General features: G+C 54.8%; 1 protein-coding gene across 2 annotated transcripts in view; it reads left to right on the top strand.

The window, feature by feature from the left end:
• LOC119972178 (arf-GAP with GTPase, ANK repeat and PH domain-containing protein 3-like) overlaps nt 1-26,422 on the top strand; it is a 965,193-nt gene that overhangs the window by 935,776 nt on the left and 2,995 nt on the right. For both annotated transcript variants that reach the window (XM_038808502.1, XM_038808500.1), the window contains exon 15: nt 25,599-25,854. In XM_038808502.1, coding sequence (XP_038664430.1) covers nt 25,599-25,854 — 256 coding nt within the window. The remainder of the gene's footprint in view (nt 1-25,598; nt 25,855-26,422) is intronic.

Raw genomic sequence — 26,422 nt, 5'->3', positions numbered from 1 at the left:
ACCGGACACTCTGCACCCTGCCCACTGTTCACTCTGCTCCCTACCCACCGGACACTCTGCTCCCTACCCACCGGACACTCTGCTCCCTGCCCACCGGACACTCTGCTCCCTGTCCACCGGTCACTCTGCACACTGCCCACTGTTCACTCTGCTCCCTACCCACCGGACACTCTGCTCCCTGCCCATTGGTCACTCTGCACCCTGCCCACTGGTCACTCTGCACCCTGCCCACTGTTCACTCTGCACCCTACCCACTGGTCACTCTGCACCCTGCCCACCGGACACTCTGCTCCCTGCCCACCGGACACTCTGCTCCCTGCCCACCGGACACTCTGCTCCCTGTCCACCGGTCACTCTGCACCCTGCCCACTGGTCACTCTGCACCCTGCCCACTGTTCACTCTGCACCCTACCCACTGGTCACTCTGCACCCTGCCACCGGACACTCTGCTCCCTGCCCACCGGACACTCTGCTCCCTGCCCACCGGTCACTCTGCGCCCTACCCACTGGTCACTCTGCTCCCTACCCACCGGACACTCTGCTCCCTGCCCACCGGACACTCTGCACCCTACCCACCGGACACTCTGCTCCCTGCCCACCGGTCACTCTGCACCCTGCCCACTGGTCACTCTGCTCCCTGCCCACCGGACACTCTGCTCCCTGCCCACCGGACACTCTGCTCCCTGCCCACTGGTCACTCTGCACCCTGCCCACTGGTCACTCTGCACCCTGCCCACTGGTCACTCTGCACCCTGCCCACTGGTCACTCTGCACCCTGCCCACTGGTCACTCTGCTCCCTACCCACCGGACACTCTGCTCCCTGCCCACTGGTCACTCTGCACCCTGCCCACTGGTCACTCTGCACCCTGCCCACTGGTCACTCTGCACCCTGCCCACTGGTCACTCTGCACCCTGCCCACTGGTCACTCTGCTCCCTACCCACCGGACACTCTGCTCCCTACCCACCGGACACTCTGCTCCCTGCCCACCGGACACTCTGCTCCCTGCCCACCGGACACTCTGCTCCCTGCCCACCGGACACTCTCCTCCCTGCCCACCGGACACTCCCCTCCCTGCCCACCGGACACTCTCCTCCCTGCCCACCGGACACTCTGCTCCCTGCCCACCGGACACTCTGCACCCTGCCCACCGGTCACTCTGCACCCTGCCCACCGGTCACTCTGCACCCTACCCACCAGACACTCTGCACCCTGCCCACCGGTCACTCTGCACCCTACCCACCGGTCACTCTGCACCCTACCCACCGGACACTCTGCTCCCTGCCCACTGGTCACTCTGCACCCTGCCCACCGGACACTCTGCTCCCTGCCCACCGGTCACTCTGCTCCCTGCCCACCGGTCACTCTGCTCCCTACCCACCGGACACTCTGCACCCTGCCCACTGGTCACTCTGCTCCCTGCCCACCGGTCACTCTGCTCCCTGCCCACTGGTCACTCTGCACCCTGCCCACCGGACACTCTGCACCCTGCCCACCGGTCACTCTGCTCCCTGCCCTCTGTTCACTCTGCACCATGCCCACTGGTCACTCTGCACCCTGCCCACTGTTCACTCTGCACCATGCCCACTGGTCACTCTGCACCCTGCCCACTGGTCACTCTGCACCCTGCCCACTGTTCACTCTGCACCATGCCCACTGGTCACTCTGCACCCTGCCCACTGGTCACTGCTCCCTGCCCACTGGTCACTCTGCACCCTACCCAATGGTCACTCTGCACCCTGCCCAACGGTCACTCTGCACCCTGCCCACTGGTCACTCTGCTCCCTGCCCACTGGTAACTCTGCACCCTGCCCACTGGTCACTCTGCACCCTGCCCAACGGTCACTCTGCACCCTGCCCACTGGTAACTCTGCACCCTGCCCAACGGTCACTCTGCACCCTGCCCACCGGTCACTGCACCCTACCCACTGGTCACTCTGCTCCCTGCCCACTGGTCACTCTGCTTCCTGCCCACTGGTCACTCTGCACCCTGCCCACTGGTCACTCTGCTTCCTGCCCACTGGTCACTCTGCACCCTGCCCACCGGTCACTCTGCACCCTGCCCACTGGTCACTCTGCACCCTGCCCACTGGTCACTCTGCACCCTGCCCACCGGTCACTCTGCTCCCTGCCCACCGGTCACTCTGCACCCTGCCCACTGGTCACTCTGCTCCCTGCCCACTGGTCACTGCTCCCTGCCCACTGGTCACTCTGCACCCTGCCCACTGTTCACTCTCCTCCCTGCCCACCGGTCACTCTGCACCCTGCCCACCGGTCACTCTCCTCCCTGCCCACTGGTCACTCTCCTCCCTGCCCACCGGTCACTCTGCACCCTGCCCACCGGTCACTCTCCTCCCTGCCCACTGGTCACTCTCCTCCCTGCCCACTGGTCACTCTGCACCCTACCCACTGGTCACTCTGCACCCTGCCCACTGGTCACTGCTCCCTGCCCACTGGTCACTCTGCTCCCTGCCCACTGTTCACTCTCCTCCCTGCCTACTGGTCACCCTGCTCCCTGCCCACTGGTCACTGCTCCCTGCCCACTGGTCACTCTGCTCCCTGCCTACTGGTCACTCTCCTCCCTGCCTACTGGTCACTCTGCTCCGTGCCCACTGGTCACTCTGCACCCTGCCCACTGGTCACTCTGCGCCCTGCCCACTGGTCACTCTGCACCCTGCCCACTGGTCACTGCACCCTACCCACTGGTCACTCTGCACCCTGCCCACTTGTCACTGCTCCCTGCTCACTGGTCACTCTGCGCCCTACCCACTGGTCACTCTGCACCCTGCCCACTGGTCACTCTGCACCCTGCCCACTGGTCACTACTCCCTGCCCATTGGTCACTCTGCACCCTGCCCACTGGTCACTCTGCACCCTGCCCACCGGTCACTCTGCACCCTGCCCACCGGTCACTCTGCACCCTGCCCACCGGTCACTCTGCACCCTGCCCACTGGTCACTACTCCCCTGCCCACTGGTCACTCTGCACCCTGCCCACTAGTCACTCTCCTCCCTGCCCACTGGTCACTGGTGGGATTGGTGCATTTCCATGGAGTTTCCCATGAGCCTGTTGTTGAACGATCGTGGTTGAATCTTAGAACTCACAAAAGTGGAAACTGGAGGAAATGAATGTGTGAAACCCTGGTGGAAGTTTGCTCTCTGAATCGTGTGAAACCCTGGTGGAAGTGTGCTCCCTGAATCGTGTGTAACCCTGGCGGAAGTTTGCTCTCTGAATCGTGTGAAACCCTGGTGGAAGTGTGCTCTCTGAATCGTGTGAAACCCTGGCGGAAGTTTGCTCTCTGAATCGTGTGTAACCCTGGTGGAAGTGTGCTCTCTGAATCGTGTGTAACCCTGGTGGAAGTGTGCTCTCTGAATCGTGTGTAACCCTGGTGGAAGTTTGCTCTCTGAATCGTGTGAAACCCTGGCGGAAGTTTGCTCTCTGAATCGTGTGTAACCCTGGTGGAAGTTTGCTCTCTGAATCGTGTGAAACCCTGGCGGACGTGTGCTCCCTGAATCGTGTGAAACCCTGGCGGACGTGTGCTCTCTGAATCGTGTGAAACCCTGGCGGACGTGTGCTCCCTGAATCGTGTGAAACCCTGGTGGAAGTGTGCTCTCTGAATCGTGTGAAACCCTGGTGGAAGTGTGCTCTCTGAATCGTGTGAAACCCTGGCGGACGTGTGCTCCCTGAATCGTGTGAAACCCTGGCGGAAGTGTGCTCCCTGAATCGTGTGTAACCCTGGTGGAAGTGTGCTCTCTGAATCGTGTGAAACCCTGGCGGAAGTTTGCTCTCTGAATCGTGTGAAACCCTGGCGGAAGTTTGCTCTCTGAATCGTGTGAAACCCTGGCGGAAGTTTGCTCTCTGAATCGTGTGAAACCCTGGCGGAAGTGTGCTCTCTGAATCGTGTGAAACCCTGGCGGAAGTGTGCTCCCTGAATCGTGTGTAACCCTGGCGGAAGTTTGCTCTCTGAATCGTGTGAAACCCTGGCGGAAGTGTGCTCTCTGAATCGTGTGAAACCCTGGCGGAAGTGTGCTCCCTGAATCGTGTGAAACCCTGGCGGAAGTGTGCTCCCTGAATCGTGTGAAACCCTGGCGGAAGTGTGCTCTCTGAATCGTGTGAAACCCTGGCAGAAGTGTGCTCCCTGAATCGTGTGAAACCCTGGTGGAAGTTTGCTCTCTGAATCGTGTGAAACCCTGGCGGAAGTGTGCTCTCTGAATCGTGTGAAACCCTGGCGGAAGTGTGCTCTCTGAATCGTGATCTGGTGACTTTAATTCTGGGTGAGAAACTGTTGCTGTCGGGGGGCACGGTAGCACAGTGGTTAGCACTGTTTCTTCACAGCTCCAAGGTCCCGGGTTCAATTTCCGGTTTGGGTCACTGTCTGTGCGGAGTCTGCACATCCTCCCCGTGTGTGCGTGGGTTTCCTCCGGGTGCTCCGGTTTCCTCCCACAGACCAAAGATGTGCAGGTTAGGTGGATTGGCCATGATAAATTGTGCCATTAGTGTCCAAAAGGGTTAGGTGGGGTGACTGGGTTACGGGGATAGGGTGGAGGTCTGGGCTTTCCGAGGGCTGGTGCAGACTCGATGGGCGGAATGGCCATCTGCACTGTAAATTCTCTGATTGCAGGTGTGGTTTCTGTTCTCCTGTCTGACTGGCAGGGCAGTAGCTTGGCACAGGGCTACTAATAACAGGTGGATACCAGCTCCTCACAAACAACTACAAATAAACCAGAAAGGAACACACCACTTGGAAAACTAACGGGTTAATTTTTATTGAGTCAAATCAAATAACCTTTTAAATGCATAATATATTTGCTGCTCACACAGTCAACTACATTACTACTCCCTTACTTCAGTGTGAGTGATACCAGGTTGTTATCTTCAGATCATGTTGAAATGATGGGACACGTGTCCAACATTCAAAACCGCCAGCTGGTGTCGCACTGGAGTCAACACAGACCTCCAGATCCACGTTCCATCAACTGATCAGAAACCAATAGCAGCAAGAGGCAGTCACAACATTAGCCACAGGGACCCCTGGATTAGAGAGAGGAAATCAGCCAGAGTTCCTGCTCCTGATCACTGTCCAGTGACCCCTGGGTTAGAGAGAGAGAGGGGAAATCAGCCAGGGTTCCTGCTCCTGATCACTGTCCAGTGACCCCTGGGTTAGAGAGAGAGAGGGGAAATCAGCCAGGGTTCCTGCTCCTGATCACTGTCCAGTGACCCCTGGGTTGGAGAAAGAGAGAGGGGAAATCAGCCAGGGTCCCTGCTCCTGATCACTGTTCAGGGTCCCTGGGTTAGAGAGAGGGGAAATCAGCCAGGGTTCCTGCTCCTGATCACTGTCCAGTGATCCCTGGGTTAGAGAGAGAGAGAGGGGAAATCAGCCAGGGTTCCTGCTCCTGATCTCTGTCCAGTGATCCCTGGGTTAGAGAGAGGGGGGAGATCAGCCAGGGTTCCTGCTCCTGATCTCTGTCCAATCCCTGCTGCTGAGGGGATGGTACGATGGAATCAGGAAGAGTCGATAAACGTGTGAACACTGACTCTGCACTTACCGGAGATAATGTGCCCTTGCCGCTGCCCTGCTGGTACTGATGCTGAGAAAGTTGTCGTCAGGGAGCGGGAGGGTGAGAATTGAGAGCGATTGGCAGAGAATATTCAGTGGCCAGAGGGTTAATTGGTGTTGAGTAAATTAGAATTGTTGGTATAATTTTACGACAGACTCTAATGGATATAGAAGCAGAATCCCTTTAATTATCAGAGCAGTATTACTGTATTCCCCTGGCAGCCTGAATTAACTGCAGGGAGTATTGTTGGTTAGTGTTGGAGCGAGAGTGTCTGTCTGCCCTACTACATTACTCTTGCCCTCCTCATTAATCTCCTCACCTCTGCTCTCCTTTCTCTGTACTGATAATGCTCACCATCTCTCATCCTTTGCAGCTGCCCTGTCAGGCAGTTCTGTACACTCCAGCCCCTTGGGCGAGACAGTAAATAGCTCTGATCAGCACCTTCCACTTTGTTTCAGAACTGATTTTCTGACCTGTCCGCTCGCAGGTCTACCTGGTAATGAGCTCTGGATTGTTAACCCTCTATTGCCATTGCAGTGCCAATGGTGCCTTGGGATACAGCACTCCCAACGGCCCTTGTTACCATGCTGATGCCCGTGCTGGGATACCCAGCGATAGGCCAAGGCCCCAGTGTCGGGTAGCACAGGAATGGCTAAGAACTCGCAGTGTTGAAGAGCACGGAATAGCTAAGGAGCCATGGGATAAGGTGGAAAATGGAGGAAATGAGAGGGGTGTCCAAATCTCAGTGCTGTGAGGATGGAGTTGGTATCGGATGACGTGTTTAATATCGGAGGAAATGTCAGCCATCGACTTAATAAAACTGAGAGGTTTGAGGGAGACTCAAATCTGCAGCTCTGCTCCTAAATCCTGTCTGGCAGGAGGTACAAGTGATCCTATTCCCATTAATTATCATGTGGAATAATCGTGCTGATGCTCCTCCAGTGCTTACCCAACCCCGTATTAACAACGGCGTTGTGTGGTCTGGTTAATTGGCAGCAGCATACTGTAGTGTCACAAAGGTTGGTGTTGGTGTTGGGGTGAACCTTGCCTGTCTGTCAGCTCCCAGATTAACTTTCTGTCATCAGTCACTCATTCCCCTCCCAGGGCAATGAGCTCCATCTCCCAAGCTTGACCCTTTGGCTGATAACAGGCAATTAATGTTTGGTTAAATTTTAAATGACTGTTTCCTGAACCTTCACAAGCTGCCCTCTGCTTTAATTAGTCCACATCCTTCAAACAGCAAGTCTGATTTTGAAAAGTACCTTTTTTCATTTTGTTCCTTTGCATCACACCTTGCTAATTTAATTACTCAACCCTTTGCCGAGTCACCTTGCATTACTAATGAGTTCTGTGCCTTTTACACACTCGGAGGCTCAATATACCTCGAGGGCCGCAGCATGTAGACAGGAACTGCAAATTTGGCATTCTTTCATAGAGTCGGTACTTTTATTCATTCAAGGAATTTTGACATTTCTGCTGAAGACATTTCCCTACAAACTGACTCTCACTGGGGTACGGGTCCCACACACACTGACTCTCACTGGGGTAGGGGTCCCACACTCACTGACTCTCACTGGGGTACGGGTCCCACACACACTGACTCTCACTGGGGTACGGGTCCCACACACACTGACTCTCACTGGGGTACGGGTCCCACACACACTGACTCTCACTGGGGTACGGGTCCCACACACACTGACTCTCACTGGGGTACGGGTCCCACACACACTGACTCTCACTGGGGTCCCACAAACTGACTCCCACTGGGGTACGGGTCCCACACACACTGACTCTCACTGGGGTACGGGTCCCACACACACTGACTCTCACTGGGGTACGGGTCCCACACACACTGACTCTCACTGGGGTACGGGTCCCACACACACTGACTCTCACTGGGGTGTAGGCCCCACACACACTGACTCTCACTGGGGTCCCACACACACTGACTCTCACTGGGGTCCCACACACACTGACTCTCACTGGGGTCCCACACACTGACTCCCACTGGGGTACGGGTCCCCCACACACTGACTCTCACTGGGGTCCCACACACACTGACTCTCACTGGGGTACGGGTCCCACACACACTGACTCTCACTGGGGTATGGGTCCCACACACACTGACTCTCACTGGGGTAGGGGTCCCACACACACTGACTCTCACTGGGGTACGGGTCCCACACACACTGACTCTCACTGGGGTACGGGTCCCACACACACTGACTCTCACTGGGGTACGGGTCCCACACACACTGACTCTCACTGGGGTACTGGTCCCACACACACTGACTCTCACTGGGGTACGGGTCCCATACACACTGACTCTCACTGGGGTACGGGTCCCACACACACTGACTCTCACTGGGGTACGGGTCCCACACACACTGACTCTCACTGGGGTACGGGTCCCACACACACTGACTCTCACCGGGGTACGGGTCCCACACACACTGACTCTCACTGGGGTAGGGGTCCCACACACACTGACTCTCACTGGGGTAGGGGTCCCACACACTGACTCTCACTGGGGTACGGGTCCCACACACACTGACTCTCACTGGGGTACGGGTCCCACACACACTGACTCTCACTGGGGTACGAGTCCCACACACACTGACTCTCACTGGGGTTCCACACACACTGGGCGAGATTCTCCGCACTCCCGACGGTGCGGAGAATAGCGTGGCTCGTAAAATTTTACGGCCACGCTGTTCCGTCGCCCTCCCGCTATTCCCCCCCACCCCCCCCCCCCCCCCCCCCCCCCCCCCCCCCACGGCCGACTCCCGATACGAATCGCTGCCGCCGTTTTTTTACGGCTGGCAGCGATTCCCAGCTGTCCGATGGGCCGAAGTCCCAGCCCCTTACGGCTGTTTTTACGAACGGAAAACACACCTGGTCTGGCCATTCGTAAAAACGGCCGTAAAGTGCCGATTTTTAAAACCATGGCACCGATTGGCACGGCAGTACCACGGCCGTGCCAAGGGCCCGCGATCGGTGGGCCCCGATCGCGGGCAGCGGGCCCGATGCCCGCGCACTCTTTGTCCTTCCGCCACCCCGCTGTATCACTTCGCGGTGCGGCTGAGGGGCATCCCGGCCCGCGCATGCGCGGGTTTCGTGCAAATGCGCGATGACGTCATCCGCGCATGCGCGGGTTGGAGTCTTCCAATCCGCGCATGCGCGGCTGACGTCATATGACGCGTCAGCCGGCGCTAACTCTGGCAAGCGGGCTTAACGAAATTCGTTAAGCCCGCGATGCCGGAGTTTACGGCGTCGGGATGCTAGCCCCGACCGGGGACCAGAATCGGTTCCCGGTCGGGAAGGGGGGGGCTGGCGTCAAACCCGCCCGGATTTGACGCCAGCCTTACGATTTCTCCCCATATGGGAGAATCGCGCCCACTGACTCTCACTGCGGTATGGGCCCACACACACTGACTCTCACTGGGGTATGGGTCCCATACACACTGACCCTCACTGGGGTACGGGTTCCACACACACTGACTCTCACTGGGGTCCCACACACACTGACTCTCACTGGGGTACGGGTTCCACACACACTGACTCTCACTGGGGTCCCACACACACTGACTCTCACTGGGGTACGGGTCCCACACACACTGACTCTCACTGGGGTACGGGTTCCACACACACTGACTCTCACTGGGGTCCCACACACACTGACTCTCACTGGGGTACGGGTCCCACACACACTGACTCTCACTGGGGTACGGGTCCCACACACACTGACTCTCACTGGGGTAGGGGTCCCACACACACTGACTCTCACTGGGGTACGGGTCCCACACACACTGACTCTCTGGGGTACGGGTCCCACACACACTGACTCTCACTGGGGTACGGGTCCCACACACACTGACTGCCACTGGGGTAGGGGTCCCACACACACTGACTCTCTCTGGGGTACGGGTCCCACACACACTGACTCTCACTGGGGTACGGGTCCCACACACTGACTCTCACTGGGGTACGGGTCCCACACACACTGACTCTCACTGGGGTACGGGTCCCACACACACTGACTCTCACTGGGGTCCCACACACACTGACTCTCACTGGGGTACGGGTCCCACGCACACTGACTCTCACTGGGGTACGGGTCCCACGCACACTGACTCTCACTGGGGTACGGGTCCCACACACACTGACTCTCACTGGGGTACGGGTCCCACACACACTGACTCTCACTGGGGTAGGGGTCCCACACACTGACACTCACTGGGGTACGGGTCCCACACACACTGACCCTCACTGGGGTACGGGTCCCACACACACTGACTCTCACTGGGGTACGGGTCCCACACACACTGACTCTCACTGGGGTAGGGGTCCCACACACTGACACTCACTGGGGTACGGGTCCCACACACACTGACCCTCACTGGGGTACGGGTCCCACACACACTGACTCTCACTGGGGTACGGGTCCCACACACACTGACTCTCACTGGGGTACGGGTCCCACACACACTGACTCTCACTGGGGTAGGGGTCCCACACACACTGACTCTCACTGGGGTACGGGTCCCACACACACTGACTCTCACTGGGGTCCCACACACACTGACTCTCACTGGGGTAGGGGTCCCACACACACTGACTCTCACTGGGGTACGGGTCCCACACACACTGACTCTCACTGGGGTAGGGGTCCCACACACACTGACTCTCACTGGGGTAGGGGTCCCACACACACTGACTCTCACTGGGGTAGGGGTCCCACACACACTGACTCTCACTGGGGTACGGGTCCCACACACACTGACTCTCACTGGGGTACGGGCCGCACACACACTGACTCTCACTGGGGTACGGGTCCCACACACACTGACTCTCACTGGGGTACGGGTCCCACACACACTGACTCTCACTGGGGTACGGGTCCCACACACACTGACTCTCACTGGGGCACGGGTCCCACACACACTGACTCTCACTGGGGTACGGGTCCCACACACACTGACTCTCACTGGGGTACGGGTCGCACACACACTGACTCTCACTGGGGTACGGGTCCCACACACACTGACTCTCACTGGGGTACGGGTCTCACACACACTGACTCTCACTGGGGTACGGGTCCCACACACACTGACTCTCACTGGGGTAGGGGTCCCACACACACTGACTCTCACTGGGGTACGGGTCTCACACACACTGACTCTCACTGGGGTACGGGTCCCACACACACTGACTCTCACTGGGGTAGGGGTCCCACACACACTGACTCTCACTGGGGTAGGGGTCCCACACACACTGACTCTCACTGGGGTACGGGTCCCACACACACTGACTCTCACTGGGGTACGGGTCCCTCACACACTGACTCTCACTGGGGTACGGGTCCCACACACACTGACTCTCACTGGGGTACGGGTCCCACACACACCCGCACACACACCCACCCAACAAAACCCTCACATCAATTCACACAGTTCTTGGCCACTGTGGGCAGCTAAGATGCTACAAGGAGCAGGAGACACTGAAAACATCATTGCTGGAGACTTCACAGCTATCAGCCAAGAGAATCATTTGGGAAGTGTTCATTCCAGCCCCTTAGCAACCTTTGAAGGTTCCGACCTCTTGCTTTGAAGCCAACATTCTGTGCAAGTTTATAGTGTGCAGTGCACTTCCCTCGAATCAGTGAAGAGCACCTCCTGCTGAGGATGAGAGCTTTTGTTTGGGTGTTTTCCCTGTCGGGGTCTGGCGATGTGTCATCCGGGACTGTAAATTTGTTAGACAGAATTCTGATTTTGGTGGTGTTTGTGCAAAGACCCTTTTGTTGTTGAAGAGACAATGTTGTTTGCCCCTCACTGTGGCCATTTAGCTGGGAAGACTCCAGGGGAGGAGATTGCTCATTTCTGCCTCTATTGTACCGCCCATTTACACCACTTCCTCTCAGTCCTCGTGCCTCAATAATTAGTTGTCTGTCTGATCCCGGTTTGCACTTGATTGAAATGTGGAGCTGCTGTCAGGCTCAGTATTGGGCAAGGAGGCTACAGAATGGTGGGATATGCTATGAATGTGAGAATGAGCGAGCAGTAAGGGTCATGGGCTGTAATCGCAATGGTTCCCATCCTGAATTATCCCTTCTCTGACTGGAGCAATGATGCCTTCCATGTTGGTGATTTTTCCGAGTGCAGCAATTTGTGGATGGTTTCTGCTGTAATTCTGGTGTGAAGCGTTTGGAGGCCGTGGGCTGTCTGTAGCCGGGGTGTCGGCTCAGAGATGTACCCAGCGAGGGAGGAGGCTCAGTGGTCATGGGTTAGGTTTGGAATTCTTCTCAACCTCTTCACCTCCTCTGATCAGCTACATGACTACAACACAAACTCCATTCCCCGGACACCGGCTCGACTTCCCTTTCTGGCCATTGTCTGTTCCTCAGCCAGACTGTCTGGCAGGCACCCTGTCTACCCGGAGCCAGACTGTCTGGCAGGCACCCTGTCTACCCGGAGCCAGACTGTCTGGCAGGCACCCTGTCTACCCGGAGCCAGACTGTCTGGCAGGCACCGTCTCTACCCGGAGCCAGACTGTCTGGCAGGCACCCTGTCTACCCGGAGCCAGACTGTCTGGCAGGCACCGTCTCTACCCGGAGCCAGACTGTCTGGCAGGCACCCTGTCTACCCGGAGCCAGACTGTCTGGCAGGCACCCTGTCTACCCGGAGCCAGACTGTCTGGCAGGCACCCTGTCTACCCGGAGCCAGACTGTCTGGCAGGCACCCTGTCTACCCGGAGCCAGACTGTCTGGCAGGCACCCTGTCTACCCGGAGCCAGACTGTCTGGCAGGCACCGTCTCTACCCGGAGCCAGACTGTCTGGCAGGCACCCTGTCTACCCGGAGCCAGACTGTCTGGCAGGCACCGTCTCTACCCGGAGCCAGACTGTCTGGCAGGCACCCTGTCTACCCGGAGCCAGACTGTCTGGCAGGCACCGTCTCTACCCAGAGCCAGACTGTCTGGCAGGCACCCTGTCTACCCTGAGCCAGACTGTCTGGCAGGCACCGTCTCTACCCAGAGCCAGACTGTCTGGCAGGCACCCTGTCTACCCTGAGCCAGACTGTCTGGCAGGCACCGTCTCTACCCGGAGCCAGACTGTCTGGCAGGCACCCTGTCTACCCTGAGCCAGACTGTCTGGCAGGCACCGTCTCTACCCGGAGCCAGACTGTCTGGCAGGCACCCTGTCTACCCGGAGCCAGACTGTCTGGCAGGCACCCTGTCTACCCGGAGCCAGACTGTCTGGCAGGCACCGTCTCTACCCGGAGCCAGACTGTCTGGCAGGCACCGTCTCTACCCGGAGCTGAGTTCCTGATTCCACATCCTCTCCATCACCAAGACAGCCGCCTTCCATCTGTGTAGCCTTGCCTGACTCCACCTCAGCTGATCAGCTGCTGAAACCCTCCCCAATGCCTCTGTCACCTTCAACATGGCTAAACGTCTGCTCTCCCATATCCTGTGCAGTGATGGGGCTGGGGACAGTCACGTGTGTGTGTTTGAGTGTGTGTTTGTACATGTGAGTGCAATAATCAGTTGTTTATATCCAAAAAAGGCTCCTAGTACTTGGGAATCCTTGTGTTTTTGCAGGCGTGTGTTGTACTATCCATCACCTCTGATAAATTAATAATCTAATTAACTGCAAACTTTACTCAAACTGAGAGGAATCTTCTGTTGTTGTTCAGTCCGCTTAGCAACGGTGAGTGGCTCACTCTAGTCACTGAATGTTAGGGTCTTTCTCAGTATTGGCAGTGGGCCAGCCTTTGCGCTGTAAGCAGTGAGTCCCTGCTGGCTTCTGGTAATGTACACTCACACACTTTCATTCCAATTCCATTCACATTAAAAGGCTCACAGCAAAGAGGGCAGCAGAGGTAAGTGATTTGTGTTTCCCTATTAAAATGTGTTAGGAACTAATTAATCAGTAGTTACGGCACTTCCCAAATCCCAGCCTTTGGAATGTCTCCAGTCAGCTAACTGAAGCTTGATATTAATTCTAATTATAGGGTCCCTATTACTGAGGGCTACACACTGACTGAATATGCAGAATACACTGTTAAAGGGACATGATTCAGTTTACACAGTGTGTACAGGCTGCACCCTTAAAGGGACATAAGATGGTAACAAATAGGAGCAGGGGTAGCCCTCCGAGCCTGCTGGCCCATTTGATCAGATCATAAGAACAAAGAAAATTAGAGCCGAGGAACAGGCCCTTCGGCCCTCCCAAGTCATGGCTGATCAGGTTATGTTTTAACTCCATTTTCCTGTCTGCTCCCCATAACCCTCGACTCCTTGTCAGTTAACAATCTAACTCAGCCTTGAGAATATGCAGTGTGTCCAGTGCCCTGTGGAATGGAATACCAAGACCCTTTGAGACACTTTCAGTGGGAGAGCCCTCATTCTGAAACTATACCCCCAGTTTGAGATTTCCCCAAGTGGGAAACATTCCTGACTGAACATGCAGGCAGGCCTCTTAATGGCACGTGGCCTCTTAATGGCACGTGGCCTCTTAATGGCACGTGGCCTCTTAAAGGCACGTGGCCTCTTAAAGGCACGTGGCCTCTTAAAGGCACGTGGTGCCAATGTAACTATAATAATGCGGCTAACTGCTGAGTCAATGAGGGGCACCTTTACTACACGGACTAAAGCAGTTCCAGAAGCAGGCCCACAACCACCTCTTCAGGCCAATTGGGAAAGAGCAATAAATACCCACCTTGCCAACAACACCTCATAAGGCCATAAGAGGTAGGAGCAGGAATAGGCCATTCGTCCCATCGAGTCTGCTCCGCCATTCAATGAGATCATGGCTGATCTGATATCGTCTTCAACTCCACTTTCCCCCCCTTATCCCCACAACCATTGATACCCTCACTGATTAAAAATGTCTCTGTCAGCCTTGAACATACTTATCGACCTCGACAGCTCTCTGCGCAAAATAATTCCGCAGATTGACTATCCTCTGAGAGAAGGCATTCCTCCACATCTCTGTCTGAAATGGGTGACCCCAAATGGGTGATCTCGCTGAATGGCGGAGCAGGCTCGAGGGGCCAGATGGCCGACTCCTGCTCCTAGTTCTTATGTTCTTATCACACTCCCCACACACACATTACACTCCCCACACACACATTACACTCCCCACACACACTCATCCCAGCCCCACACACACATTACACTCCCCACACACACTCATCCCAGCCCCACACACACATTACACTCCCCACACACACTCATCCCAGCCCCACACACACATTACACTCCCCACACACACTCATCCCAGCCCCACACACACATTACACTCCCCACACACACATTACACTCCCCACACACACTCATCCCAGCCCCACACACACATTACACTCCCCACACACACATTACACTCCCCACACACACTCACCCCAGCCTCACACACACATTACACTCCCCACACACACATTACACTCCCCACACACACTCATCCCAGCCCCACACACACATTACACTCCCCACACACACTCACCCCAGCCCCACACACACATTACACTTCCCACACACACTCATCCCAGCCACACACACACATTACACTCCCCACACACACTCATCCCAGCCACACACACACATTACACTCCCCACACACACTCATCCCAGCCGCACACACACATTACACTCCCCACACACACTCATCCCAGCCGCACACACACATTACACTCCCCACACACACATTACACTCCCCACACACACTCATCCTAGCCGCACACACACATTACACTCCCCACACACACTCATCCCAGCCGCGCACACACATTACACTCCCCACACACACTCATCCCAGCCGCACACACACATTACACTCCCCACACACACACATCCCAGCCGCACTCACACATTACACTCCCCACACACACTCATCCCAGCCGCACACACACATTACACTCCCCACACACACTCATCCCAGCCGCACACACACATTACACTCCCCACACACACTCATCCCAGCCGCACACACACATTACACTCCCCACACACACACATCCCAGCCGCACACACACATTACACTCCCCACACACACTCATCCCAGCCGCACACACACATTTCACTCCCCACACACACTCATCCCAGCCGCACACACACATTACACTCCCCACGCGCATTCATCCCAGCCGCACACATAAGAACTAGGAGCAGAAGTCGGCCATCTGGCCCCTCGAGCCTGCTCCACCATTCAATGAGATCATGGCTGATCTTTTGTGGACTCAGCTCCACTTTCCGGCCCGAACACCATAACCCTTAATCCCTTTATTCTTCAAAAAACTATCTATCTTTACCTTAAAAACATGTAATGAAGGAGCCTCAGCTGCTTCACTGGGCAAGGAATTCCATAGATTCACAACCCTTTGGGTGAAGAAGTTCCTCCTAAACTCAGTCCGAAATCTACTTCCCCTTATTTTGAGGCTATGCCCCCTAGTTCTGCTTTCACCCGCCAGTGGAAACAACCTGCCCGCATCTATCCTATCTATTCCCTTCATAATTTTAAATGTTTCTATAAGATCCCCCCTCATCCTTCTAAATTCCAACGAGTACAGTCCCAGTCTACTCAACCTCTCCTCATAATCCAACCCCTTCAGCTCTGGGATTAACCTAGTGAATCTCCTCTGCACACCCTCCAGTGCCAGTACGTCCTTTCTCAAGTAAGGAGACCAAAACTGAACACAATACTCCAGGTGTGGCCTCACTAACACCTTATAGAATTGCAGCATAACTTCCCTAGTCTTAAACTCCATCCCTCTAGCAATGAAGGACAAAATTCCATTTGCCTTCTTAATCACCTGTTGCACACACACATTACACTCCCCACACACACTCATCCCCGCCAACAAGATGGCACTGGTTATGCTGGAGTGCGCCCACACAGCTGATGGGTCAGCTGGGGCCAGAGGACACCGAGGCGAGGGACACCTATACGCCCCGTGACACTATGGGCAGTCAGCGGCATGGTTGGCTGCAGCAATGGTGTTCCGTGCCCGTCGTTCCAGACCCCCCAGCCCTGACAGAAACCCACAGCCAGCGACACAACCCCCCCCCCCCTCCCACGATGCCAGTTTCACGATTTTGAAAAGCAAAGTGAACCACGCCATCGGAACTCGGCCCATCGAAGGCGCAGAATCGCAGAGGCCCCGGAGAATATCGGCTCGGTCCCACCAATGACTGTGTTTACTGTACCTGCCTTCTGGAACAGATTGACGCCACTGTCAAGTGACGGAGAATTGCAATTTGGCGTCAAATCAGCGCCAGCTGCGATTTTAGCATCAGAACCCATTCTCTTCTCAATCGCGTTTGGTGATTTCGCCGTCAGCCAGCGGAGAATCCGCCTGTGGATTTTCATAAGTTCTGGAAAGCACGAAAGGTGGTCATCGGGGAAGCTCATAAAGACAAGTCTAGTAGGGCGGAGAGTTAGGGGTTGGTGGGTTCCATCCTTGAGATGGGCCATCAGTACAGGACTGCCCCAACAGCAGAGCTGTGAGTGGAGAGGAAGGAGCTTCAGACAGAGTTGGAGTTGGTGTGGACGGGAAGGCAGTGAACCAGCTTTGGTGTGCGAGAGGGAAGTTTACAAGTATGGGGAGAAGCACGGCCATTATTGGCTGACCAGCTGAGGCGGCTGGCAGCCTCCCGGGGGGGGGGGGGGGGGGGGGAATTGGATTTGGCACCAGGAAAGGTCAGTAGAGGTTTTCAGACCTTTTACCGAGCCCCTGGACGAAGACTTAACAATGGTGGTTTGTGGATGGGTTAGTCTTCCCAGTGGTGGAAAGGGAAAGAGGGGAGGAACTGGAGGCACTGCTCGGGCTGGGGAAATTATCAACTATTTGTTCAGTGCAGTCGGGGAAGGCACTAGGCCCAGACAGATTCCCAGTGGAATTTTATAATTAGTTTGCGATTGTGTAGGGGCCACACCTGCCGGCCATGTTGAATGATTCTCTGTCCCGGGGCGGGGGGCGGTGCGACCACAGGGGCGATCGAAAACACCGCCCGGCCTATCCAATCTCTCTTCATAACTAAAACTCTCTGGCCCAGGGAACATCCTGGTAAATCCCCTCCCCACCCTTTCCAGTGCTATCACATCCCTCCTATAATGTGGATTCCAGAACTGCACACAATACTCTAGCTGTGGCCTAACCAGCATTTAATACAGTTCCAGCATAACCTCCCTGCTCTTCAACTCTATGCCTCAGCTGATAAAGGCAAGTATACCATATTCCTTCTTGTCCACTGTATACTCCTGCTCTACTACCTTAAGGGAAGGGTGCATATGCACATCAAGGTCCCTCTGATCCTCGGTGCTTCCCAGGGCCCTGCCGTTTATCATGTATTCCCTTTGCCTTGTTTGTCCTGCCCAAGTTCATCACCTCACACTTATCCGGATTGAATTCCATTGGCCACTGATCAGCCCATCTAACCAGCCCGTCTATATCCTCCTGTAATCGAGGACTGTCCTCACTATTTACCACTTCACTCATTTTCGTATCATTCGCAAACTTACTAATCAACCCTCCTACATTCATGTTGAAATCAGTTATATAAACCACAAACAGCAAGGGCCCCAACACTGACCCACTGGACACAGGCTTCCAGTCAGAAAATCACCCCTCACCCATCCCCCTCTGCTTCCTGCCACTCAGCCAATTCTGGATCCAGTTTGACAAATGTCCTGGGGTCCCCATCGGCTCTTACCTTCGCTGTCAGTCTCCCGTGTGGGACCTTAACAAAAGCCTTGCTAAAGTCAAAGTAGACTATGTCAGATACATTTCCCTCATCGATACACCTTGACACCTCTTCGGAAAACTCAATCAAGTTGGTCAGACATGACCTCCCTTGAACAAAACCATGCTGCCTGTTCCTGATTAATCCCGGCCTCTCCCAATGCAGATCAATTCTGTCTCTCAGAATTGTTCCCGATAGTTTCCCACCCCTGAGGTCAGACTGACTGGCCTGTAGTTTCCTGGTTTATCCCTTCCTCCCTTCTTGAATAATGGAACCACATTGACTATCCTCCAGTCCTGTGGCCAGAGAGGAATTGAAAATTATTGCTAGCCCCCCTGCTATTTCCTCCCTTGTCTCACTCAGCAGCCTGGGATACATTTCATCTGGCCCTGGATATTTGTCTAACTTTAAGCTGCCACACCACTCGGAACCTCCTCTCTGTCTGTGTTAATCTCTTTAATTTTATCACAGTCCTTCTCCCTGATTTCTATACCGACACCGTCCCTCACAGAGTGAACACCAACACAAAGTATTCATTTCAAACACTACCTACATCCTCTGGCTCCACACACAAATGACTGTGATCCTCAATGGGCCCGACTCTTTCCCTAGTTATCCTTTTACCCTTAATGTACTTGTAAAACAATTTAGGATTTTCTTTTATTTTACCAGCCAGTATCCTTTCATGCCCTCTTTTTGCTCTCCTAATTTCCTTTTGAAGTTGCTCTTGTACGTTCTTTACGCCTCCAGGGCTTCTGCCATATTGAGCCCTCCATATCTGCCGTAAGTCTCCCCTTTTTCTCCTTAGCCAAGGCTGGACATCCCTCGATATCCAGGGTCAAGGGATTTGTTGGTCCTATCCTTTTTCCTGATTGGAACATATTGGTCCTGTGCTCTCCCTATTTCCTTCTTGACTGCGTTCCATTGTTCTGTCTCAGATTTAGCTAAAAGTCTCGGCTCCCAGTCCACTCTGGCCAAATCATATCTGATCTTATTAAAATCGGTCTTCCCCAGTTTAGAACTTTGATTTCAAGCCCATCCTTGTCTTTATCCATAACAATCTTAAATCTAACTGAGTTATGATCACTGTCTGCTAAATGCTCCCCCACTGATACTTCAACCACTTGCCCGGCTTCATTAGCTAAAATTAAGTCTAGGACAGTCCCTCTCTTGTCGGTCCTTCTATGTACTGGCTTAAAAAGTTCTCTTGGATTCATTTTGAGAATTTCGCTCCCTCTAAACCTTTCACACTCTGACCACCCCAGTTAATATTGGTGAAGTTGAAATCCCCACCATCACTGCCCTATTACTTTTACACTTCTGTGAAATTTGCGGACATATCTGCTCTTCTATTTCTCTCGGAGTGTCAGGGGGCCTTTAGAACGCTCCCAGCAATGTGATTGCTCCTTTTTGGTTTTTACGTTCTACCCATATGGCCTCATTTGAAGAGTATTCTAAGATGCCGTTCCTCCTTACTGCTGTAATTGATTCCCTGATCAAAATTGTGACACCCCCTCCTCTTTTACCTCCTTCCCTATCTCGCCTGAAGATCCTGTATCCTGGAATATTGAGCTGCCAATCTTGCCCCTCTCTCAACCATGTCCCAGTGACAGCAATGACCTCATATCCCCATGTTTTAGTTTCATAGAATCATAGAATTTACAGTGCAAAAGGAGGCCATTCAGCCCATCGAGTCTGCACCGGTCCTTGGAAAGAGCACCCTACCCAAGCCCACACCTCCACCCTATCCCCGTAACCCAGTAACCCCACCCCACCTTTTTGGACACTAAGGGCAATTTAGCACGGCCAATCCACCCAACCTGCACATCTTTGGACTGTGGGAGGAAACCGGAGCACCCAGAGGAAACCCACACAGACATGGGGAGAATGTGCAGACTCCGTACAGACAGGGACTCAAGCCAGGAATCGAACCTGGGACCTTGGAACTGTGAAACAACTGTGCTAACCACTATGCTACCGTGCTGCCCACTATTGGTGCCCTCAATTAATCTGCCTCGCTTGTCAGACTCCTTGCATTAAAACAAATACCATCCAATTAAGCCAAACTCCCTTGTGACTGAACTGGTTTGGACATTCAATGCCTTCCTGACTCACTTGATGTCTCCTCTAATTCTGGCTGTGTTTCTCACCCTGCTGAACCTGGCGGAGATAACAATGGGACAGGGTGAGGATAATCTGACTCCAGGTCCACAGCAATATGCTTGACTCTTAACTTCCCGCTCTGAAATGGTGGAGGGACGATCTGTGCTGGCTTCGCCAGCAACAGCCATATCCCATGAAAGAATAAAGAAAATAATGAGTGTGTGACTGGGGTCACGTGTGGGCCCAGACAGGTGGACACAGTAGGCTCCCTTTGCTGAAAGATAGTGCTGATCCTGTTGGCTTTTATGAAATTCCAGCAGTTTTTTGCGATTCTCTACCTCCTGTTGGACCACAAAGTACCTAATTTCACAATTCCTTGATGGGATTTCCACTCACGTTCTGCGGGTTTCTAGTCCTGGACTGAAACGCCAGCTTACTCTTTGTCTCAATGATATCCCTTCCGAGGCCTTTACCGGAGGATATCAATCATTGACACTCCACGCCCTGAAAGGGTTAATTATGTAATGACGTTGATAAGGTGGTCTCGGAGGGGCACGCACTTGAAAGCTGTGTGTTGTTCGTCGATATCAGGCCAAGGTGCTGTCAGTCACTCATTCACACAACAGTACAACAGCCAGCCATCTGCAAGCTCTTATCAGTCAATGCAGACAGTTCAGAGGTCAGCTGCGTTCTGAGCATGCTCCGAGAAGCTGGTCGTATTGATTCAATTTTTTATCCAGATACAGAGGGATAAGAGTTATGAAGCAAAATGCATTTATTTTTTGTGAGAAGTGACTTGGACACTGTGGGTGTATTATTCAGCCCGATCGATTCTGCTCTCCCTTGGGTGGGCTCAACAGCGGAAGCCATTGTTAGCGGCACTTCAAACACACGGAGACAAGAGCTGGACGGAATTGGAAGCTGCTGATAAAATGTGCACGTCTTTGCTTTGTTAAAGTGATTGCTCAGATCACAAAGCTCCACTCTGTCCACATCACTGACCTTTAGAAAGCCTCTTGAAGTTTTATTCTTCTCCCCATCACAGTTTTTCTCTCGCTCTCAAACATTGAGGCCAAAATCGAGATGTATCATACACTTACATTCGCGAAAACCAGGGAGTGGATCAACAGGACAGAAAACCAACAGCTTGAACAGCAGCATTTGTTCATGTACCACTTTCCACTTCACATACCCAGAGCCAAACACTCCCAGGACAGGTACAGCCCAGGGTTAGATACAGAGTAAAGCTCCCTCTACACTGTCCCCATCAAACACGCCCAGGACAGGTACAGCACGGGGTTAGATACAGAGTAAAGCTCCCTCTACACTGTCCCCATCAAACACGCCCAGGACAGGTACAGCACGGGGTTAGATACAGAGTAAAGCTCCCTCTACACTGTCCCCATCAAACACTCCCAGGATAGGTACAGCACGGGGTTAGATACAGAGTAAAGCTCCCTCTACACTGTTCCCATCAAACACTCCCAGGGCAGGTACAGCATGGGGTTAGATACAGAGCAAAGCTCCCTCTACACTGTCCCCATCAAACACTCCCAGGACAGGTACAGCACGGGGTTAGATACAGAGTAAAGCTCCCTCTACACTGTCCCCATCAAACACTCCCAGGACAGGTACAGCACGGGGTTAGATACAGAGTAAAGCTCCCTCTACACTGTCCCCATCAAACACTCCCAGGACAGGTACAGCACTGGGTTAGATACAGAGTAAAGCTCCCTCTACACTGTCCCCATCAAACACTCCCAGGACAGGTACAGCACGGGGTTAGATACAGAGTAAAGCTCCCTCTACACTGTCCCCATCAAACACTCCCAGGACAGGTACAGCACGGGGTTAGATACAGAGTAAAGCTCCCTCTACACTGTTCCCATCAAACACTCCCAGGGCAGGTACAGCACGGAGTTAGATACAGAGTAAAGCTCCCTCTACACTGTCCCCATCAAACACTCCCAGGACAGGTACAGCATGGGGTTAGATACAGAGTAAAGCTCCCTCTACACTGTCCCCATCAAACACTCCCAGGACAGGTACAGCATGGGGTTAGATACAGAGTAAAGCTCCCTCTACACTGTCCCCATCAAACACTCCCAGGACAGGTACAGCACTGGGTTAGATACAGAGTAAAGCTCCCTCTACACTGTCCCCATCAAACATTCCCAGGACAGGTACAGCACGGGGTTAGATACAGAGTAAAGCTCCCTCTACACTGTCCCCATCAAACACTCCCAGGACAGGTACAGCACGGGGTTAGATACAGAGTAAAGCTCCCTCTACACTGTCCCCATCAAACATTCCCAGGACAGGTACAGCACGGGGTTAGATACAGAATAAAGCTCCTGCAAGCTGTGAATTGTTAAGGGATGTTTTGCTAAATTATGGGAGCTACATAAATGCAAACTGTTGTTGGGATTAAGCTACTGTGAAGATTTTCTTTGCGAGATTTTATAGTTATAAATTTCCTCATATCCTTATCCGGAAATAGTCCCAGCATTGGGGGGAGGGTTTGGGCTGTGTTTTGGGGGAGGGTATGGGCTGTGTTTTGGGGGAGGGTTTGGGCTGTGTTTTGGGGGAGGGTTTGGGCTGTGTTTTGGGGAGCGTTTGGGCTGTGTTTTGGGGGAGTGTGTGAGCTGTGTTTTGGGGGAGGGTGTGGGCTGTATTTTGGGGGAAGGTGTGAGCTGTGTTTTGGGGAGGGTTTGGGCTGTGTTTTGGGGGAAGGTGTGAGCTGTGTTTTGGGGGAGGGTGTGGGTTGTGTGTTGGGGGAGGGTTTGGGCTGTGTTTTGGGGGAGGGTATGGGCTGTGTTTTGGGGGAGGGTTTGGGCTGTGTTTTGGGGGAGGGTTTGGGCTGTGTTTTGGGGAGCGTTTGGGCTGTGTTTTGGGGGAGGGTTTGGGCTGTGTTTTGGGGGAGGGTTTGGGCTGTGTTTTGGGGGAGGGTGTGAGCTGTGTTTTGGGGGAGGGTTTGAGCTGTGTTTTGGGGGAGGGTGTGGGCTGTGTTTTGGGGGAAGGTGTGAGCTGTGTTTTGGGGGATGGTGTGAACTGTGTGTTGGGGGAGGGTTTGGGCTTTGTTTTGTGTGCGGGTGTGGGCTGTGTTTTGGGGAGGGTGTGGGCTGTGTTTTGGGGGAGGGTTTGGGCTGTGTTTTGGGGAGCGTTTGGGCTGTGTTTTGGGGGAGGGTTTGGGCTGTGTTTTGGGGGAGGGTTTGGGCTGTGTTTTGGGGGAGGGTGTGAGCTGTGTTTTGGGGGAGGGTGTGGGCTGTGTTTTGGGGGAGGGTGTGGGCTGTGTTTTGGGGGAGGGTGTGAGCTGTGTTTTGGGGGAAGGTGTGAGCTGTGTTTTGGGGGAGGGTGTGAACTGTGTTTTGGGGGAGGGTGTGGGCTGTGTTTTGGGGGAAGGTGTGAGCTGTGTTTTGTGGGATGGTGTGGGCTGTGTTTTGTGTGCGGGTGTGGGCTGTGTTTTGGGGAGGGTGTGGGCTGTGTTTGGGGGAGGGTTTGGGCTGTGTTTTGTGTGCGGGTGTGGGCTGTGTTTTGGGGAGGGTGTGGGCTGTGTTTTGGGGGAGGGTTTGGGCTGTGTTTTGGGGGAGGGTTTGGGCTGTGTTTTGGGGGAGGGTTTGGGCTGTGTTTTGGGGGAGGGTTTGGGCTGTGTTTTGGGGGAGGGTTTGGGCTGTGTTTTGGGGGAGGGTGTGGGCTGTGTTTTGGGGGAGGGTTTGGGCTGTGTTTTGGGGGAGGGTGTGGGCTGTGTTTTGGGGGAGGGTTTGGGCTGTGTTTTGGGGGAGGGTGTGGGCTGTGTTTTGGGGGAGGGTGTGGGCTGTGTTTTGGGGGAGGGTGTGGGCTGTGTTTTGGGGGGAGGGTGTGGGCTGTGTTTTGGGGGAGGGTTTGGGCTGTGTTTTGGGGGAAGGTGTGAGCTGTGTTTTGGGGGAGGGTGTGGGCTGTGTTTTGGGGGAGGGTGTGGGCTGTGTTTTGGGGGAAGGTGTGGGCTGTGTTTTGGGGGAGGGTGTGGGCTGTGTTTTGGGGAAGGGTGTGGGCTGTGTTTTGGGGGAAGGTGTGGGCTGTGTTTTGGGGGAAGGTGTGGGCTGTGTTTTGGGGGAGGGTGTGGGCTGTGTTTTGGGGGAGGGTGTGGGCTGTGTTTTGGGGGAGGGTTTGGGCTGTGTTTTGGGGGAGGGTTTGGGCTGTGTTTTGGGGGAGGGTGTGGGCTGTGTTTTGGGGGAGGGTTTGGGCTGTGTTTTGGGGAAGGGTGTGGGCTGTGTTTTGGGGGAGGGTGTGGGCTGTGTTTTGGGGGAGGGTGTGGGCTGTGTTTTGGGGGAGGGTGTGGGCTGTGTTTTGGGGGAGGGTGTGGGCTGTGTTTTGGGGGAGGGTGTGGGCTGTGTTTTGGGGGAGGGTTTGGGCTGTGTTTTGGGGGAAGGTGTGCTGTGTTTTGGGGGAGGGTGTGGGCTGTGTTTTGGGGGAGGGTGTGGGCTGTGTTTTGGGGGAAGGTGTGGGCTGTGTTTTGGGGGAGGGTGTGGGCTGTGTTTTGGGGGAGGGTGTGGGCTGTGTTTTGGGGGAGGGTGTGGGCTGTGTTTTGGGGGAAGGTGTGGGCTGTGTTTTGGGGGAAGGTGTGGGCTGTGTTTTGGGGGAGGGTGTGGGCTGTGTTTTGGGGGGAGGGTGTGGGCTGTGTTTTGGGGGAGGGTGTGGGCTGTGTTTTGGGGGATGGTGTGAACTGTGTGTTGGGGGAGGGTTTGGGCTGTGTTTTGTGTGCGGGTGTGGGCTGTGTTTTGGGGAGGGTGTGGTCTGTGTTTTGGGGGAGGGTGTGGGCTGTGTTTTGGGGGAGGGTGTGGGCTGTGTTTTGGGGGAGGGTTTGGGCTGTGTTTTGGGGGAGGGTGTGAGCTGTGTTTTGGGGGAGGGTGTGGGCTGTGTTTTGGGGGAGGGTGTGGGCTGTGTTTTGGGGGATGGTGTGAACTGTGTGTTGGGGAGGGTTTGGGCTGTGTTTTCTGTGCGGGTGCGGGCTGTGTTTTGTGTGCGGGTGTGGGCTGTGTTTTGGGGAGGGTGTGGTCTGTGTTTTGGGGGAGGGTGTGGGCTGTGTTTTGGGGGAGGGTGTGGGCTGTGTTTTGGGGGAGGGTTTGGGCTGTGTTTTGGGGGAGGGTGTGAGCTGTGTTTTGGGGTGGGATTAGTCGCCGTGTCTGATACCCTGTGTTCTCTCGCGATGGATTTTCTTACAGAGAGGAGAAGGAGCGCTGGATAAGAGCCAAGTATGAACAGAAACTTCTGCTGGCTGCCCTCCCTCAATCTGACATCCCCCTGGGTCAGCAGTTGCTCCGAGCTGTGGTGGAGGATGACCTACGACTTGTCGCCCTGCTCCTCGCCCACGGCACCAAGGAAGAGGTGAACGAGACGTATGGGGATGGAGATGGTCGGACTTCGCTGCACCTCTCCTGTGCGATGGCTAATGTCGTCATTACCCAGCTTCTCATATGGGTAAGAAACAAATTACGTGTAATGGTGACATTCGTCTACAGGCGCATATCTCAAAGTCTCCCAGACACTCACACAAACACATACACACACACACACGCCTCCCACACACACACGCCTCCCACACACGCCTCCCACACACACACGCCTCCCACACACACACGCCTCCCACACACACACGCCTCCCACACACACACGCCTCCCACACACACACGCCTCCCACACACACACGCCTCCCACACACACACGCCTCCCACACACACACGCCTCCCACACACACACGCCTCCCACACACACACGCCTCCCACACACACACGCCTCCCACACACACACGCCTCCCACACACACACGCCTCCCACACACACACGCCTCCCACACACACATGCCTCCCACACACACACGCCTCCCACACACACACGCCTCCCACACACACACTCGCCTCCCACACACACACTGGCCTCCCACACACACACTCGCCTCCCACACACACACTGGCCTCCCACACACACATGCCTCCCACACACACATGCCTCCCACACACACATGCCTCCCACACACACGTCTCCCACAT

Source organism: Scyliorhinus canicula, chromosome 10 (assembly GCF_902713615.1).
Source record: "Scyliorhinus canicula chromosome 10, sScyCan1.1, whole genome shotgun sequence".
Classification (NCBI taxonomy): domain Eukaryota; kingdom Metazoa; phylum Chordata; class Chondrichthyes; order Carcharhiniformes; family Scyliorhinidae; genus Scyliorhinus; species Scyliorhinus canicula.
This window is presented reverse-complemented; position numbering and strand designations above follow the sequence as displayed.